Raw genomic sequence first — 19,415 nt, 5'->3', positions numbered from 1 at the left:
ACTCATGTGTCTCGCCACGTGGCGTGACATGTAGCTAACAAGATCGTGAAGCTTTCCTTGGGCACACATCCACATGCACAGCTGTCCCAGTTATCTGCAGAGGTGTCTACCCATCATTGTTCAGGGAGCCGAGACTTTTTAGTTCTGATTTTCCCAAAATGCCTGATTTTTATTTTGGCCTTGCTACACAGGTAATAGCATGGGCTGCATCCAGAAAACACCAGAACCCTGTGCCTCCCCATGGTTTTGATGTTGGTTTTTAGTTGATGGTTAGTGGATGGTTGTTTGTTTTTTTTTTTTTAGGGAGGGGGAATAAAGCACTCTACCTGGAAAGCTTGGTCTATAAATACATGTCAGATATCTTTGTCAGAGTTAGAAGCAGATGGAGACCTCTTATCCTTATTTGTCTTCCTCCTTTGCATCAGTGCCCAGGAGAAGGATATTCATGCTTGGTCCTTAAAATCCCAGGGGTGCAGTTGGTCAGAAAATGGGATTTCCACCTCTTGCCTGAGCTGGCTGCAAGGGCTGGGGCACACTCCACTGCTGCAGTTCAAGTCACAGAATCACAGAATTAACCAGGTTGGAAAAGACCTTTGAGATCATCAAGTCCAACCTATCATCCAACACCATCTAATCAACTAAACCATGGCATTAAGTGCCTCATCCAGTCTTACATTAAGCACTTCCAGTGATGGTGACTTCCCTACCCCGTGGACAGGCCATTCCAATGGCCAGTCACTCTTTCTATGAAGAACTTCTTCCTAACATCCAGCCTAAACCTCCTCTGGCACAGCTTGAGACTGTGTCCTCTAGTTCTGTCACTGGTTGCCTGAGAGAAAAGATCAACCCCCACCTGGCTACAACCTCCCTTCATGTAGTTGTAGAGAGCAATAAGGTCTCCCCTGAGCCTCCTCTTCTCCAGGCTAAACAACCCCAGCTCCCTCAGCTGCTCCTGACAGGGCTTGTTCTCCAGAGTTCTTGAGCTCAAGAGGTTTTCATTTACTTCATGGTAGGTTTGCCCTCTTGCACCCCAGTTCTTTGTAGTTACCTCTAGTTTATGTTTGTACTCCCATCCTGCAAAACCAAACTGAAACACATCTGGTTTGCTGTTTCTGCTGCCCAACCTCCCTTTTGCCTCTTCTCATCCTCTCCCCTGTCCAGCCTTGTTGCAACCCACCACTCATGTCCTTGTCCCCAAGCACAGGCCTAGCAAGGGGCTCTGCAGGGGGGTGGCCAAAGGCATTACTGGCACAGAGCTCATGCTCCTGCAGTCCTCTTGAACAGGCTCTCGATCTCTTTGCTCTGCATCTGGCAAAGATGGGGATGGATAACACAGGCTGGAGACTTCTGCTTTTGGCTGTGACAGTCTCCTTGATGTGTGTGGTCTTTCCATACTCCCCGTTTCAGCGCCACAGGCGTGTGGGAGCAGCCCCAGTGAAGTGGCCCATGCAGTTGCTACAAAGAGAGGACTTTTTTTCCCCCTCAGGTCCTGTGCCAAACGCCTCCGACCATTGTTTCTGTCCTCGCCTCCCACCGTGGGTCTGGAATGAGGCATTGCCCCAATGCCCCAGCCCTGATGTTAGGGTGCCCTCCTCCTGCCAAATTCTCCCACTGAGGGAGTCCACAGCTGTGGGCCCACAGCACTGCCTCTTGCACCCCAGGCACTATGGGATGGACACATAACCACCACCTTGTTAAAGACAGTCTTTTATGTTCTTAACCCTCTCGTGAAAAAGAATTTACTTTGAAGAGCACTGGATGCACAGTAGCTGTGCATGTTCTTGCTGGGCATTAGGTAGCTGGCAGCCTTCCTACAAGGGATCAAAAGTTTTGGAATAGTGACAATCACTGTGTGTTAGTGCAGAGAGAGCAGTGTCATCTCCAGGGATCAGAAACATGGATTTTGGGAAGGAGTAGCCCAGCTCCTTGAGCATAATCTGATAAAGCAGAGGCGGTGTGTCATCACTCCCAGGTTGATCATCCTCCATCACCAGAGATGTGAGATGAGATGCTTGTCTTATTTTTTTCACTCTAGATTTTTATTTTAACTGCTCTGAAAGAGCATTTATTCTCACTTAAAAACCCTGGGATGCATAAAATGTTCCCTCTCTTTTCAGCCACCAGCTGGTTTACACTGCTGGACAGGAATTTGATCTTCACTCAGGTTATCAGCCCAAGTCTGGAAATCTAGCTTTTTTGAGACACTAACACCATCAGCATTGTTTTCCATCCTTTTTTGTACACAATCCTGAAATACATTCCTCAAATCTTGTAATTAAATTCCTAGGATTTACATACAAACTGGGGGGAGAGGGTAATAAATCAGTAGCATCAATCTATAAACCAAGTCTCAAGGTACCACACGCTCAGTCCTGGACCTTCGGAGTGTCACCACATAAATATTTAATACCTTTTTAAAGCAGCTGATTTAACATGTGAAGTAGACTTAACAATTCCTTCTGCTTCAGCCCCCTCTTCCCCAAACACATTTAAATAAACCAATGTCTTTGTGGCCTCTGTAACCATAATTCCATGTCTCCTGAGGGCACAAGGTTTAGGTGAAGAATGGAGACCACAGACTCTTTTGGGACAAGGATTAGCTTTAATCTTGAGGTGATTCTTGCAGTCATAGGACTCTGTGTTCTGGGGAATGTGAGCTGATGGATCATTCCTGATGGGACTCTTATTTTTTCCATGAAATACTACCAATGCAAAACAGATTGACCTTGGAGCCCACAGGAGTCAACTTGATGAAGAGCTTAGTTGGAGCTGGAGTGACAATTGGAAGCCAAATGAATCATATCAAGTGTGACCATTACAGGCCTGAAAATGATTCTTAATTAACCACTGATCCTCTGTGGTAGCAAGTTTCCAAATTCTGTGAATCCATAAGGGAACCCACCAAAATGTACGAGTAGCAATTTACCTAATCTAATAGCTCTGCTCTGCAGCCTCTTTGACAATGCTTTATTTTCCTCTTGTTTCATACTGTGTTAGAATAGGTCCTTGGGATCTGACTGGGTTTGGTGAAACCACTGGGAGGACAGCATTGCCTAACTTGCTTTACAGGAGATCTGAGCTTGCACAGGTCCTTTCTCGTACATTTATATCCTCCTTCCACTTGTTTTTTCCCCCCACTATTTGCCTTTGAATTGCAATGTTGTGTGCAAGTTACTTGTTGTTTCAAAGGTGGTGCGGGTAGCCTTTGGCTTTTAACACTAACAAAGGAGGTAGTTATTTCTTTTCCAGACCACTAATTCCATTGTAGCCTTGGCCATGTTAGCTGTGAACTGTAGCTCATGTGTAATATTTTGAGAGGAAAGTCATTCATTCTTCTGTGCTCTTTAACAGGCATGTCCAGGCATCCTCCAGCTCCTGATCTCCCTACCTTCTATCCCTTGTCTCCAGGGGGGGTTGGACAGATAACACCACCTCTTGGCTGGTAAGATCTTTCAGCTTCTTTTCAGACAAAGGTGCATGTTCACACCATTTGCTGTTGTTGAGTCAGTCACCACATTTACAAAATAAGAATATCGCTGCAGTAAGAAATTGCTACATTATTTTAGCTGGAAACTTAAAAAAATGTCAATCCTTGAAATGAATTGAATCTGGGTTTTGAACCTGTGCAGAAATTGAAGTGTGTAGATTTCACTTTGAAGTCTGTGTATTTCTTATGGCTCAGTTGCGTGGCTTTTGGCATTTGGAAAGATAGCAGAAAACAGTTCTCAAGGAATTAAATGAAAAGTTTTAATAAACAAAATTGGAGGGGAGGAGACTCGAGGGGACTCGAGGAGAGGAGACTCGAGGAGAGGAGAGGAGACTCGAGGAGACTCGAGGAGAGGAGACTCGAGGAGAGGAGAGGAGACTCGAGGAGACTTGAGGAGAGGAGACTCGAGGACAGGAGAGGAGAGGAGACTCGAGGAGACTTGAGGAGAGGAGACTCGAGGAGACTTGAGGAGAGGAGACTTGAGGACAGGAGAGGAGAGGACAGGAGAGGAGAGGAGACTCGAGGAGACTCGAGGAGAGGAGACTCGAGGAGACTTGAGGAGAGGAGACTCAAGGACAGGAGACTCGAGGACAGGAGAGGAGAGGAGACTCGAGGAAAGGAGAGGAGAGGAGACTCGAGGAGAGGAGACTCGAGGAGACTTGAGGAGAGGAGACTCGAGGACAGGAGACTCGAGGACAGGAGAGGAGAGGAGACTTGAGGAGAGGAGAGGAGACTCGAGGAGAGGAGACTCAAGGAGAGGAGACTCGAGGAGAGGAGACTCGAGGAGAGGAGACTCGAGGAGAGGAGACTCGAGGAGAGGAGACTCGAGGAGAGGAGAGGAGAGGAGACTCGAGGAGAGGAGAGGAGACTCGAGGAGAGGAGAGGAGAGGAGAGGAGAGGAGAGGAGAGGAGAGGAGAGGAGAGGAGAGGAGAGGAGAGGAGAGGAGAGGAGAGGAGAGGAGAGGAGAGGAGAGGAGAGGAGAGGAGAGGAGAGGAGAGGAGAGGAGAGGAGAGGAGAGGAGAGGAGAGGAGAGGAGGAATTTGGGGGGGTGGGGCATAAATCTTGGAACTGCACCCAAATAGAAAACAAACTTGGGTAGTCAGTTTGTGTATGGAGAGAAGCCTCTGTCTCTGGGAGATTTTCCTGCCCTTGCTGATACCAGTGCTCTCAGGATCTCTCTCTGCCTTGCAGGGTGTTATTTTCCTTTTGGAGGAAACACATGGTATTTCCAGTCAGTTTGGCAGGATGCTTCATGTCTGCTCGGAGTAGAGAGATACTTGCCCTTAGTTCTGTTGGATCAGGGAATAAGGAAGCTCAACAGCAATTCCAGAGCTTTAGAATCTGTGTCTTGACTACTCCGTGCCCATGCAAGGAGTGATGCAGGGTTTGGGTTTTTTTGGGGGGTTGGTTTTTTTTCCACTATGTCTATGGAAGGGAAATATGAACCAGATGACAACAGGGACAGGAAGTAGGGCAGAAAATGGTGAAATGCTGTATTGGTGGCAAATCTTTCAGGAAGTGCCTCATGCCTTCTTGGAACAAATTATTATCAGATAACAAACTAAAATATGGAAGTATCTGTCTCTCTCTCTTTTTTTAATCATTATTCCCATCATTCCCCTCATTTGTTGCCGCTTGGCTGACTTCCCACCTCTACCACCAGACAGGTCCTGGCATGGGGTATTCCAGATGTGGTCAATCATTTCTTCTGAATTGCTTCTCAGTGCAGAAGCTGGGGGAAGGGAAGAGGAAAAAGAGAAAGGAAAGACAAAATACGACCTTGCAAGGCCTGGGGATGTGTTCAGCAGCACTCAATGACAGTGGGGCATATCTGTCCATCCCTTCTGCCATATGGTGTCCAGCTGTCTGCTGTGTGGTAGCACTGCTAAGACTTCCTCCAGCTTTTTTTTTTTCCCCTTTCCCTTTGAGCACTGCTCATTTCCAGTACCATGCTCTAAGTGTAAGATGTGTATCCTGATCCTTAAAAAGGCCAAAATTTCCTTTTTTCCCCTCTGAAAGCTGATCTGCCAGTCAATAAGATACTGTTTGAATAGGACTGAAGTGTTCAATGGTCTCCTGGACTGGTTCAGCTATTTGGGTTGAAGTGGTGCTTGCATTACCATAGCATGCCACTTGAGAGTGTTAACAGTGGTCATGGCCCAAACCATTGCTACCTGAAAGTAACCAAAATGTAGTGATGATGTCAAAAACTGAAGAGTCCTAACGACAAGATGGTGACAAAATAGTCTGTATATGTGGGAGTATAAAGGAGGTAAGAATTTCACACATGCTTCTCCTGCTGTTTTGCAAAGATTGAACTTTGAAGTAGTTAAGATGGACTTGTGTTGCTGTGGGCTTTTAGGTGGTTGTGGGGTTTCTATCAAATAAAGGTATATTCAGAAAAGCTGCCCACTTGTACCTCACTATAGAAGATGCAAATGGAAAGAGCCCTAAGTTTGCAGAGACTTAATAAAATGGTTCAAAAGGCTTTCTAGCATGATAATTCACACTCTGGTGTCCTTATGCTGATGTTGAGATTGGAATAAAAACTCCTAAGAGGGAGTTAACCAAATCTGATTCCAGTGCTTTTAAAATTAGGCGAGAGAGGGCTAGAAATGAGGAGAGTGTGTGTGTGCAAGTGTGCTTTGGTGGAGGAATGCTGGTTGGTTTGCTTTCCTCCCCAGTGGAAACCTAGATTGGGAATCTTTCAACAGCAAGGGAGAAAGTCTGAAGCATCTAGGTATTCATTAGCTTTGAATACAGCAGAACTTTTCAAAGTTTTACCTTTTACTATTTATCTGTGACTAGTACTGAGTCCCATCAAGTGCTTGTAACTCTAGAGTAACTATTGAATACCGTATCATATGATTGATGGGTTCCTTTCTTCTGTGACCTCAGGCAAGGTCAGCCTGTATATCCCATCTCGAGTGGATTCAGGCAGCCCTATCCATCCTCACTCTCAGTCGACCCTTCCATGTCCAGGTAGGTGTAGGAGGTGAATGACTGACTGGGGAGTAACTGCTGGCATTAGAGGGCAAGTTGCTCTTCTGCTTGCATTTTGGTCTGCCTTTGCTTGCTTTTCAGTCAGCTAAAGCCTTATGCATACATTTTTCTTTAACATACTCGTATACATACAGTTTGCCTGGATCCCACACTGGTCTCATTCAGCATTTTCTTGGAAGTCTCTGAAGTATTGCAATTAGGAGCACTGGTGAATTGTCAACAATTAATTGAGCTGTTTCATCTGAAATGAGTTGTCAGTTCATTTCTAGATGCAACACATAGTGTGCATCCTTGGGTTTTGCTCATGCAAGTATGCAACCAGGTGGATTGTCACTCTAGGCTGCGTTCTCTAGTTCTAATTTGAAAGCTGTTGGTAATAAGTCTTGAATCATTTAGATATCACTCCCTGTGGAAACTTGCTCACAAGTAGGTATTTCATGGCCCGAAGCCACTAATGGCAGGGGATGCCAGCACAGCGTATTCGTACTGGTGTGTGAATCAGGCACTGTCTTTATGTCTAAGTGCAAGCAAGCAATGCTCATTGAGACCTGGCCATGACATACGCTGGACCTCCTCTCCTCTGCTTTTGCAATCTACAGACAGCTTCTGCATCCTGTGCTTGGTGTACACTAGGTTGAAATATACCATTCTTGGGCTTTTTGTGTGTGGCTGTAGAAAACACATCCTCTTGCACGGGGACCTAAGACAGGCCATGTATTAAGTGGTGGGTCCTCTTGCCTCTGTTTATGTGGGCTCATTTGGATTATCACTGTCCCTTCACTTCTTTACAAGGGAATGACAAGCATGTGCCTCTCAGGGTGATTGAGGAGAAAACCTATTGTTTCTCCATGGTAAAATGACCTGATTTGGTTGTAGGGCTTTGTGATTGCTTTATTTTTATGGCATAAGGGAAAAGTGCAAGGAGACTAGGGAATGGAGAAAGGAGATAGAGGTGATTCCTTACCCAGCACTCACTTAGCAAACCTTTGGAGCATGAGCTTGCTTTTGATGTTAATGCTACTGTCCACCAGTACAAAATAAAGACCACAGGTTTTCTGCTGCCCTTGAGCTTGCAATGCTCAGCGTCTTCAAGATCCATCTCAGCTATCCTTGAAGATGACCTGGGTTAGTAGAGTGGGATGACTGAGTTAGTGGCACTTTGGTTTTCTATTGCATTTTCCTTCTTGTACAAATGAAAGTTTATTTAGGACTAAAGTCTTACCCTCCCCCCCTTTTTTTTTTTTAAACTCTTCCAGGATGCAGAATTTTTAAATTAATTTTTATTGTAAGCATTTGAGGGAAGGATAGTGAGTTTAGGTGAAGAGGTGTTAAAATCTTTTAGCTTAAGCACCTTAAAAAGATTCCTTAGAGAGGGACTTCTTGAAAAGACTCTTATTTTGTTTCTGCATGGCAGTTCCCTACTTTGCATTGGCTGGTGGTGGATACATTAAGAGTGTTTCTATCTGTGTGGAAATACCATTTTCGGATAAGAAGTGTGTGGGGTTTATTGCTAGTCAGCACAACAGTACAAGCATTAAATGTTCTATGTGTGCATTGCTGTTTGCCTGAAAGGTAAAAAAAAATAACTTCTTTACAAGCAAAATGTTGGCTGATTTTGTCTGTTTTTCTTGGATAGATGGGCTACAATGCACAACCCTTAGCCAAACATTTTTCGTGCGCTCTTAAGGAACTGTCTTCTGTTGCAAGCTCCGTAGCATTTGCATTCTTGGGGCATCCTGCTGCTGTCATACATGTTTGGTGCCTGTCTTCAGTAGAGTTACAGTCTTCTGTTTGTTTTCTCTTTTAGGTTTTCACATCACATGATTCCTGGTCCTCCAGGCCCTCACACAACTGGAATCCCTCACCCAGCTATTGTAACACCTCAAGTAAAACAAGAACACCCGCACAACGACAGTGAGCTAATGCATGTGTGAGTCTGCCTTTCTGCGCTAGCCCTTAACCTATAAATGTTTGAGAATCCACTCTGTCAGGAAAAGAGTTGAGGTTAAAAATAAAATCACACTGCCTTTCATGACCTCTTTTGAATTTTAACTCTCCACCTATAACTGAAACAGGAGATGTGGGCTGCTGTTTGGGTAAAATAATGAGACATGAAATGATTTTTTTCCTTTCCAGCCTAGCATTTTTTAGCTATCAGCAACAGTCATCTTAATTCAGACATAGTCATGGAACTGCCTACCTGGGAACGTTGTTTGAGTGTGAACTCACAAACTTCTGCCAGAAAAGGTCCTAATTGCAAAATTCACTAGTAAAAAGCAGCCTTGCTGCTTAGTACTCAAAGACAAAGGCCCTAAGAAAGAAGTGGATGAGAAGCTGCCTTCCTGCCTGTAGCGGTGGTCTTCTAAGGTACTACAGACAGCCTTTCCAAAAGAGGATTGAAACAAGTGATGAATTTGAAGTATTCACAGAACAAATGTTATTTGCTAGAGAATGTCAACCTGACATCCTCCCTGATTTATTAAATTAAGTCAGTTCTCTGAACAGATATGAAAGTGGATGGGACACGACTGCTGAAATTCTCGTTCTTATTACTTAAATACTTCTGTAACCACAGGTTGGTAATTTTCCTTTGGGCTTTTTTTTGTAGGCTGAAGGTAAATGGCTGCTTTTTTTTCCCTTCCTTTTCCTTTCCCCCACCACGTTTTAGGAAGCCTCAGCACGAACAGAGAAAAGAACAAGAGCCAAAAAGACCTCATATTAAGAAACCTCTGAATGCTTTCATGTTGTACATGAAAGAAATGAGAGCGAACGTTGTAGCAGAGTGTACTCTGAAAGAAAGCGCAGCTATCAACCAGATCCTTGGCAGAAGGGTATGTACAGCAGGGGTGTGTGCTCACATGTGCTGCTAATTTCTCTGTGTTTCCCTTTAGCTGAGTATGATGGCTCACTTTCTGCTTGAGGTGCTAACTAATGTGCAACTATCAAAATAGCTATAGAAGAGATAAACCACACAACTAAAAATAAAAGCACTGTCCTGATTTTCTCTTTTCACCATCAGTTACATCAGCAAATTGGTGTTTGTTCCATTCATGTTGTGGTGTCGGCTCCTCAGGCATGAAATATCCTCATGCACATGTGGAAAGAGCATTCCAGTCACCTTCTAGTTCTCCCTTAGGCTGGTGTCCGTCAGAACAGGAGGGCATCATTCAAAGATGAGCAGCGGTTGCCAGCGGAGATGGAACTCAAAAGTGAATATAACGTGGTCTAATTGTAAAGTTAAATAGGTTGGGATGGACCTGTGCGGGACATTGTGTCCAACACTGCTCAAAGCATGTCCAGGTACATCAGGTTGCTTAAGGAGTTCTCCAGTCAGGTTTAGTCATGGGGTCTGTGGTGACAGGTTGGACTTGATGATCTTTGAGGTCTCTTCCAGCCTTGGTGATTCTGTGATTCTGTGAATGTCTCTAAGATCACCAGCCAAGTACTGATGATCCCAGCTGATATCACAAAGCCTTGCTGAGAGCCATTTGCTGCTGTAACATTATAGGCGTATTTTGTTCTTTCCATGCTTAGAAAAAAACAACAACCTACAGGCCAAACCACAATGACAAAGTTTAGGTTCACTGGTAGTGTTCTTCCAGATGAGAGCAGCAGAGGTAAATGCCCTTCTTCCCCTTGTCTGTCCCGGAAATGAGAAAAGGGACAACCTTTGTATCTGTCTGAGTATGAGTAGTGATTATTCAAATCCCTTGGCTTCATGACCCCCTCATCTTGAGCACTGACCAAGGCAGCATGGAGGGGCACTACAACTCTCTGAAACCCCTGTGCTTTTAAGTGGGAAGTCAGTACATGACCTTGACTGCTACTTCTGTTAGTCTGAAGACTTCTTCACTCTGCCAACCAGAGCAGAAATCTATTGGTACTTGTCCTGGTTCCTGCAGCCTTCTGCCTTCTCTCAGATGTCCTTGTTGCCGCGTTTCAAAGGACATCTCATTGTTTGCCTCTTCCATTCTTTTATGCAAATCTCCAGGACTGTGTTTTCATTCTGACTCTCTCAGAAATTGATGTTAGTTGCTTAGTGTGTCAACCTTGGTTTTGTGGCCTGAAAGAGGGCAGTGGCTTATTTATCTCCATTTTGGCAATGAATGAAGGAAGCCTCAGTGCTCCACTCCTTGCTTTTTCCATACCTTGTACTCCTCTTTTCAGGCTAAAGTTCTCCATGTTAATACCTCAAATTCCACTTTTACTATGGTACAACCAGCACACAAGTTGTCCAATATAATTGCTTGGAGATAAATTATTATCAAATATTTTGTGTTCAGTCGTCCTGGTCACTATTTACTGTACCCTGTGCCACTCCAGAACAGGAACTACCTCTGTTCTCCAAAGCTGACACTTTGAATGCTGCTGGGCTCCCCGATGCCATGCCAGAATGTTTACTACCTTTCAGTTTTGGAGTGCATGTGTGGAGTTTGAAAGGTGCAAACAGTGTGAGCTGTTGTGCTCTTCAGTAACACATTGAACTCACCAAGTCAAGACAGACAAGCTCTTTGGTTCACATCTTCCAACATGTAACAAAACAAGATATTAAATCATATAAATCTGAACTGAAGTCCTACTTCTGTAAATTCTTCTTGCATTGATGTCTTAATAATTTCATTTTTCCTATTTTGTTTTGGTTTTTTGGTTTGTTTTTTTTTAATCTTCTTACCCCACCCCTCCCATGCACATTATCAAAGTCCAACAAATCCCACCTGATGCTGCAGCTGTAGAACATGATTGTAAATAAAAGGCCTTTACTGTCCTTGGCTCAGGTCTGTGACAGGTGTTTCAATGAGAACAAAATAATTAGGTACTGATGTAGCTAGTGCCTTTTCAGTTGTGCAGGTTCTGAGGGGGTTTGGGTGGGGTTTGTATGCTTTTTGTTTGTTTGTTTGTTTTAAGGAAACTTATCCCTACTTGGCTACAGGGGTCAACTCCTGTAATTTGGAAGACTACAGTTCTGTGGCATCCAGATCTTAGAAATTTTTGCAGTTGCTATTTACTTTTCTTCTATTACAAGAAAAATAAGTACCTAGAAGCCCAACACTTAAGAGATTGAGCTTGGAATAGAATCCTGCTGCTGCCCCGAAAGCTCTTGTGCTGGCATTGAAAACCCCTGTGTAGCTGCTGCTTAAAACCAAGACAGCAAACCCTTCTGTGGTGAGGTGTTTGCTGCCCTTTGAAAGCACCACAAAACCCTTCTCTTTTGTCAGGAGCTAAAGGGCAGAAGGTTGTTGTTGTTTTATAGAATCATAGAACTATTTCGCTTGGAAAAGGCTTCAAAGATCATCACACCCAACCATTGCCCTAATGCCACCAATATCAGGGGGTTTTTTTTGGAGGCATTTTTACTTTTTTAAATTCATGTTGAGAGAGCATCCTTCTGTGAGCAGATTATTTGCTGAGCTCTATTTCCATAAATGATTTTTCTCTTGCTCTAGGCACTTGGCAGTTGCAGAGCTGACAAATGCCTGAAAGTTGGTTATTAAACACGGGTGCTTGTAATTACTAATGGATTTCATTTTTTGTGCAGTGGGGAAGGACTGAATCAAAGTCACAAAAACACTTGTTCACATCACTTGTTGCCTAGGCATGAGTTATTTCCTACTCTAATGCTGTGTTTGTTTTGTTTGCAGTGGCATGCTCTCTCCCGTGAAGAACAAGCGAAATATTATGAACTAGCTCGTAAAGAAAGGCAGCTACACATGCAGCTTTATCCAGGCTGGTCTGCAAGAGACAACTATGTAAGTTGCCCACTTAAAGGCTTTCTCTTAAATTAGCTTCCTTTTTCTCTTTAACTTGTGGAATGTTCTGGATGGAGGGATGGTGAGCAAACTTAGAATATAGTCTTCATGTTTGTTTGTGTGTCAGGCACCTAGAAAAACTTGGCATTTTGTTGTTGTTGTTGAGATGCTTCTTAGGAAGGTGGCTGTTTTTGAGAGGAAAAATTTAACGTGGTGAGTGTTGTTTTTCTAGGACTTCTGTTTTTCAAGTCTGAAAACTTAGGTTTTGCTGTACATAATTTTCTATTCAATCACTCACTATCCAGAAGTGTTCCTTAGAGCTGAGCTAAAGAGGGGTGCCTCTCTTTCCTGAGAACTGATAGTCTCAACGCAAAGTGAACTTTAGCTGAAAGTAATTCAGAATGGTCCACCTCTGCAGTAAAGCCTGCCATTTGTATAAGTAAACTTCATGATAGATCCTGCTTTCTACAATTTGGTGAAGCTGAGAAGTTTTCTCACCATTATAATTAAACATCAAACAAGCATTAATAGCAGGTTGTACAGCTTGCACTGCACAATTACATTGTTGTGCTTACAATGAGCTGTCAGTGTAGTCATACCTTATGTTATGAAACTCACAACCTGCAGTCCTAGGAAACTGATCCTAGCCTGAGATCTGGGTTCCTTTTTACTCCTCCATCATCCATGGTGTTATTTACTATGATAGGAAGCGTACATGCTCTCTCTGGCTCAGTTTTCCATCTGTATCAGGTGGACAGTAGTATTTCTCTACTTTAGTGATGTCTTGTGGACAGCACCTGAATACAGTGTTAACTGAAGCTTTGGAAATACCCCACATTTCCAATCCATCACAGCCACTGTTCAGCTTAAACAAAATTTTCATTGTAAGCTAGAATCTCTTACAGAGATCTTTGGCATAGACACAGAAACTATGTGATCATCTCTGAAGTAAATTCCTTGGCCTTGCTGACGTCCATGCCCAGTTGTGTAAGCACAGACACCAGCCTAAGCCCCAGCAGCTTGTTCCTGCCTGTTTTATACAGTCATCTTTCCTAGCAGATGAGCTGTCCTGACCCTGTGCAGGTAGGGTTTTTTCCAGTAACCAGGCCATGTTAGCAGAGCTGTCTTGCAATACACCTGGGAACATTTAAGGCCTTGGTGATACACTCCCAGAAAACAAAGGGATTTCAATTGCCTTCAGCTTACTTGCTTGGAGAATCAAACCACTTGGGAGCCTTGTTGTCTCACACTTAATGGACATCAGCCTTTGAGATTGTTCTGTGGCACTTGGTCATGTTGACTTTGAGAACCTTATGTGTTCTGCCGCAGCCTTCTACCATACAGCGCAAGAAATGGAGCTGGAGTTTCTTAAATGCCTTGATAGACATTTGGAGTGTGTAAGGTGGCACGTAAGAATTCTCTCTTTGATGTGCTTCCAACCTACATCCTGTGTGGAAGTACAGCTCTGACATACTCCAGTCCTGTATGTTACAATGCTCTGCTAGCTTCCTTTTCAGTTCTCCTCGCTCCCTCACCAGGAATGCAGGTGTTTGTTGCAGTGGTGGTAAGGTGATCGTAGTAGAGCACAGGATACCACTGAAACCTTTTCAGTTATATGCCAGCTTTGTTTTGCCTTCTTTCTCCTCATTTTTTAATGACTTGAGCAGACACAAAAAAAAAAAAAAGAAAAAAAGAAAAAAAGAAAGTGTATTGATTTAGAACCGATATTACTGCAGTATTTTGCTAGTTGGAAGTGACCTAGGGGTGACTTTCCTGTTTCATGAGGCTGAGTTTTCAGTACAATTATAAAATATGGCCTATTTGGCTTGAATTTTCTGTTTTGATTTGCCTGATTATTCACAATTTAAGAAATGTCAAGAAAATGTCACTTGTTGCTGTTCAACTGTTGAGAGCATCTGTGTGGGGTTCGTGATGTGTTTATTACTGACAACCAAAGTAGTCCTGCTAAGTTGTGTGATAGGAGAAACACAATGGTTTCATAATGTCATGCTGTCTGTGTGTGCTGAAATTGTAGGAAGCTACCTTATCTGGGAACGCCGACAGCTAGTTCTCAGGCCAGCCTTTTCCTTCTGTTTGTCCGCCTCTGGTATCTCATAGATGGATCTCAGCTTCCAGTATGCTTTAACACTTGAAGCCAGCCTGCCATAGGCAATAAAACAAAGTTCCTCCCATGACTTTTCCATGTTAACATCAGCACTAACGCACTTCCCTCTGTAAAGAAGCAGTGCCTTGGTGCCTCAGTGATGAAGCACATCACTCTGAGTTTCCCAGCACCCTGGAAATCTCCTTTATTGGACCCATCTTTGGAAGCTCACGTAAAAGGCATTGTCCAGCTCTGTTGCCAGCTTCAGGATAAATAAGGACAGGAGCTTAAGAGTCAGGCAGGCCCAGACTGTCAGAGCAGACAGGGCCTGCTTAAATTCATCTGACACAGCTTCACCATAACCTGTATTTGGAGCCCTCAGTTGCTGTCCATCAGTGCACTGTTAGGCCTTGTCCTGGCAGCTTGAAGGCTTCTTTAAAATATAAATGGATATGACTTTTCTCTTTAAAAAAAAAAAGAAAAGAAAAGAAAAATAGCATAGACTGACAGTGCAGGACAATAAAGAGAAGTCATATGGAGGAATACCAAGGTGGTAATTAGGGTGATGCAAGATGACTGAGGTTTAAAATTGTGGGTCTAAGCTGACCTTTCATTTCCTGACCGACTGTGCGAACCAGGAGCTCTGGCCTTTTCCATAGATGGGGGTGCAGGAGAGGGCTGAGGCTGTGGGTTGGCACAATGAGCCTGCTCTGGCACACTACTGCCAGTGTGGTGTCCAAGAAAGACAGCTGCCAGGCCTCCACTTCTGCCGTGCACCTCAGCCATGCTGAGGGTGCTCTGCTGTACAGCAGTCTGCATTTGGATGGTTGCACAGCACGTGCTCTGGGCACAGCCACGTGGGACTTGGCTTTGTACAAGCGTTATCAGAACAGTTTCAGTTGGCTGGTTTGTACCCTGGGGACAAGTCATGCTTGTCCTAGGTACTTTCAACACCCTGTCTGCTGTTGCCATGTACGACTGAATGTGTGAAGAGTTCCTGTAAGAGCCATAAATTATGATATCAACATACGTGTCATCAGATTATTAAGTGTGAGAAGGCTTTTAGATGCTTGCGGCTGCCACTGTTGAAAAACTGCCAGAAATGGTAATTCCATATGGATATAAGAACTTGTATTGCTCATGTGCTTATTTCTCCATGGATGCTGAGAGCAAACCTTGTTACCATTGGAACAGTTGGAAGTAGGTTAGAAAAGGTTTTAGGTAAGTCTGAGAACAATTGGGCTTTTTTTCCACACCACTTTCTCAGCGTCCAGATGGTTTTAATTTCTGTGTTGTGAGGTCAGGGAGTAACAAAAAAAGTTCTCTGTATGGTATAATCTAGCTGATGATGTGGTGAACTTGCCTCTTTTTCAGGGGAAGAAAAAGAAGAGGAAGAGAGAAAAGTTGCAGGAATCAGCATCAGGTAGGCCATGACCAACCCTTGCCATCCACCTCAGGTGTATTTCAGAAAGCAGGGCCTGCTCTATCTAATTTTTACATGCTTTCCTCGTAACACTTGCTTCTGATAGACATCATAAGATACTTCACTTTGAATGCAAGCAATACATTCGAATGCAATACATTTCCTTTCTCTTTGCACCTCTCAGAACAGCAGTCCCAACTGCATCAGTATCTCTGGCTGAACTTACACATTGCTGCAATTACTGTCCTGCTTTACCTTGGCTCTCCTGCCGAATCGATGTTGCATCATCCTTAGACTATAACTCAGATACTGTGTGGGATTATTGGACACTGGAAACTTTACACTGACCTTTTTTTGTAAGCACCGTATTTTTAAGCACTGCATTTTACATCTCTGTGTACACTAACAGCTGTCTGGTAGGTTGGCTAAAAGCATCAGTGAGGTCTCCTCTTTGCCTGTCAAAGATACGCAAAGTGATACCCTGTTTTCCTCAACCCAAAATGGCTGGTATAAGAACCATAAGAAACCCCAAACAACAAAACAACAAAACCACACCAAAAATTCCATGTAATGCTGTAGCAGACAAACTTATTTGGAATGTGCAAAAAAAACGCTGTGAGAGAAATTTGTTAAAGGAAAACAATCTTCTACAGGTACAGGTCCCAGAATGACAGCTGCCTACATCTGAAGCATGGTAAGAACATCTCTAAAGCTTTCCTGGTGATAAAACTGAATTGTGAAGTAAGCTTTCTTATAAATTTTATGCCATGATATGAATTTAGCAAAAAATTGCAGAAGTATCACATCCCAAAGCTAATGTTACTTTGACTACTGATGGTTTTTATACCGGCTATCTATTAGGTGTCCACCATTTCTCCCTACTTAATATTTTCAAAGCCTCACTGGCTCGCTGCAAGTCTGCCTGCGACGCACAAGGATGGGTTTATCACACAGTGCAAACCCTCCCAGCCAGCAGACTGTCACAGTTCATCGGAGCAGGTTAGAAGCTGGCTCTGGAGTAGATTTTTATGTGCTGACATCTACAAGATGCTGGCTGGGAACCCTCCTTTGGAATTTATTCACCTGTATACTAACAAAACATCCACTAAGAAAATGGGCCTGTAGTGCAGCTAAAGCAAGAACTCCTCCCCTGGCTGTACAGTGGTGTGGGCTGGGTGTTTTTGTTGTTCTTGTATTTCCAGTGTGTGTTTTCCCTCTTCATATCATATCATCTGTGGAGAAGGTGGGATGCCTGGTGATTACACATAGCCAGTAACACCATCTAGTCTGCTTATCAGTGCACACAGTACCACAGGAGCTGCTCATTTCTCCCAGTGTTTGTGTTGGAAGGCTGGTCCTCTGTGTGATATGTTTTCCAGCAGGAATGCCATTCATCTGACATAAGAGTTGCTTCTATACTGTCTGAAAAAATAACACTTTCTAAACTCACCTGTGCATTATAACAGAAATGGGCTCTGTATCCCCTCTCCCTCTGCCTCATTTGGCCACATGAGCCCTTCAGACTGGTCAGCAAAGCATCCTCCTGTTGGCCCTCCAATCTGCTGGGACTTGCGGCCTGTTAAGTTTGCACCGTGCAGCGTGTCAGTCATCAGTCAGCATGATTCAAGCTTCTGTGGTTGTGCTGTTATGCTGGTTAGCCATTATGCTGGTTACTCTAAATGTGGTTGGGCTTAAAACTTTGGAGTGGGGGTTTATAAAGCTGAAGGAAAGTGGAAAGGTAAAATGTGCGCTCGCTCTTTCCTTCCTGCTAAGCAGAAGTTCTTCAGTCAAACAAACAAGTCTTGCCCTTTGCAGGATGCCTGAGTCATGCTGATTTGGGATGTGGATTGCAGCGCTGGAGTTCTGTAGCCTACACAACAAATGTAGCTGGAAAGTAGCATTGGTTACACTGACTGCCATAACTGCTACACCTATTTTTCAAACAAAACAAAAAAAAAGCAAGCAAGTGCTTTAAACTTCAGTTTTACAACTGATATTTCAGCTTGGTTGCCCAGGTTTGTGACTGTTGTATTTTTCCAATGACTGTTGTGGAGTCTTCTTCTATGGAGACTTTCAAGACCCATCTGGATGTGTTTCTGTGCAACCTGTGCTAGATTCTATGGTTCTGCTCTGGCAAGGGGGTTGAACTTCATCATATTCAAAGGTCCCTTCCAACCCTTAACATCCTGTGATCTTATGATCCTATTGATGTTAACACAGGACTAGTAAGCAAACCACACAATTTTACCTGAATTGATGCAGAGCACTCAACAGGGATTGGAATGAAACTAAGGTTCCAATGACAGTTAAAAAACAGGAGGTAGTTGGTTTCTTGGAGGCTTTGCAGTCTAAGGCTGACTGTCTTGCCTACATTGAACTATTTTTGTTGGCATTTCTGTGTTTTCATTTTCCATAGAAGAGGGTGAACGTTCTGAGTATGTTCTCTTCTACTCTACACCACTTCCTTCTTTCCTTCCCTGTAACAGCATGGAAACTGTTGGTAATACTTGTCTCTGTGTCCTTATGCATTTTGTAGCAGAGAGGATGAGAATAGTAGGTATCTTCTTCCACTGGAGGAGGAGTGCGCTGTTGACTCCATATATGCACATGAAGGCAGCCTCACTAAACGTTGCATGCCAAGTGAATGCTCTCCACTGGAGATGTACAGATGTGCTCTAGCTGGAAGTAAATGCACAGAATGATTTAGGGAACCTGAATGAGCCAGACTTCAAAGCAAACTTCTGAAGGTTAAGAGTCTTGCCCTTTCCAAGCCTAATCCAAAGAATGTTTTGCCCACAAGCATAATATCTTAGCAGGCCCACAGCAGAGCTGTTGTAGTTTTTACTGGATGGAGATAATAAGTTTGGGAATGCCTCTCAGTGAGTGCCACAAAGAGCTCTTGAAGACAGGAAAACACCAGCCTTCTTACTCGTAGGGATGGTGCAAGGAAGAGGGGGAAGGAGGGTGGGAGGTCTGGGAAGGAGACAAGCATTCTGTTATCTGAGAAGAATCAGAAATGAGTAGGTGGCAAGACCAAAGAAAGAATCTCAAGATCAGCACAAAGGAGATGAGGCAGGGTGCAATTACAGTGATGTAAGTGAGAAGGATGAAATGGTGGGAGGCTTGCATGGTGGGATGTTCTGAGGAAAGTAACGGAAGAGACATGCAAACAGAAATTATTTAAGATACTGTGAAAGTTTGGGGCATGGTTTTTTAGTGAGGGTTTTTTTTGGGGGGGGGGGGGGGGGGGGGGGTGTTTGGTTTTGATCTATGAACAATTCAATACAGAACTGATTGTTAAGGTGGACCTCTAACTTGCTTTTTGGCCTGGACATCAATTGAGCAGCAAAGTCAAGGTGGCAGCATTAAGTTGCTCTTCTTCCCAGTATTGTACACAGCAGCAGGCTTCCTAAGGCTTCACTGCTTAGGATTTGGATGAGTTCCATGATCTCCTTCAGCCTGCTGAATGGCCAGTTTGTAGAACACTGGAATATTAGAGTGCTTTAGGAATACTGTGACTTGGTACTGCTAAATAATTTGCCAGTTTACCCTGGGGTACTCCAAAATACGGCTAAGTAACTCTTCCCAAGCAGGACTTTGTCTTCAGCTGACACAGCCCAAAACAATGTTTGAAATAACTTTTTATGTGT

General features: G+C 43.7%; 1 protein-coding gene across 4 annotated transcripts in view; it reads left to right on the top strand.

Annotated features, from left to right (window-relative positions):
- Nucleotides 1–19,415, top strand: part of LEF1 (lymphoid enhancer binding factor 1) — a 70,960-nt gene that overhangs the window by 42,099 nt on the left and 9,446 nt on the right. The window contains exons 5-11 of one of the 4 annotated variants that reach the window (XM_054161701.1): nt 3,352–3,442; nt 6,387–6,470; nt 8,299–8,421; nt 9,160–9,322; nt 12,131–12,238; nt 15,717–15,765; nt 16,419–16,459. In XM_054161701.1, the coding sequence (XP_054017676.1) occupies nt 3,352–3,442; nt 6,387–6,470; nt 8,299–8,421; nt 9,160–9,322; nt 12,131–12,238; nt 15,717–15,765; nt 16,419–16,453 (653 nt within the window). In that variant the 3' untranslated portion in view covers nt 16,454–16,459. The remainder of the gene's footprint in view (nt 1–3,351; nt 3,443–6,386; nt 6,471–8,298; nt 8,422–9,159; nt 9,323–12,130; nt 12,239–15,716; nt 15,766–16,418; nt 16,460–19,415) is intronic. The other 3 variants (XM_054161713.1, XM_054161692.1, XM_054161706.1) reach the window with 3 other exon arrangements.

This window comes from Dryobates pubescens, chromosome 1, assembly GCF_014839835.1.
Source record: "Dryobates pubescens isolate bDryPub1 chromosome 1, bDryPub1.pri, whole genome shotgun sequence".
NCBI lineage: Eukaryota > Metazoa > Chordata > Aves > Piciformes > Picidae > Dryobates > Dryobates pubescens.
Note: the sequence above shows the minus strand (reverse complement) of the source record. Positions and strands in the feature narration are given on the sequence as shown.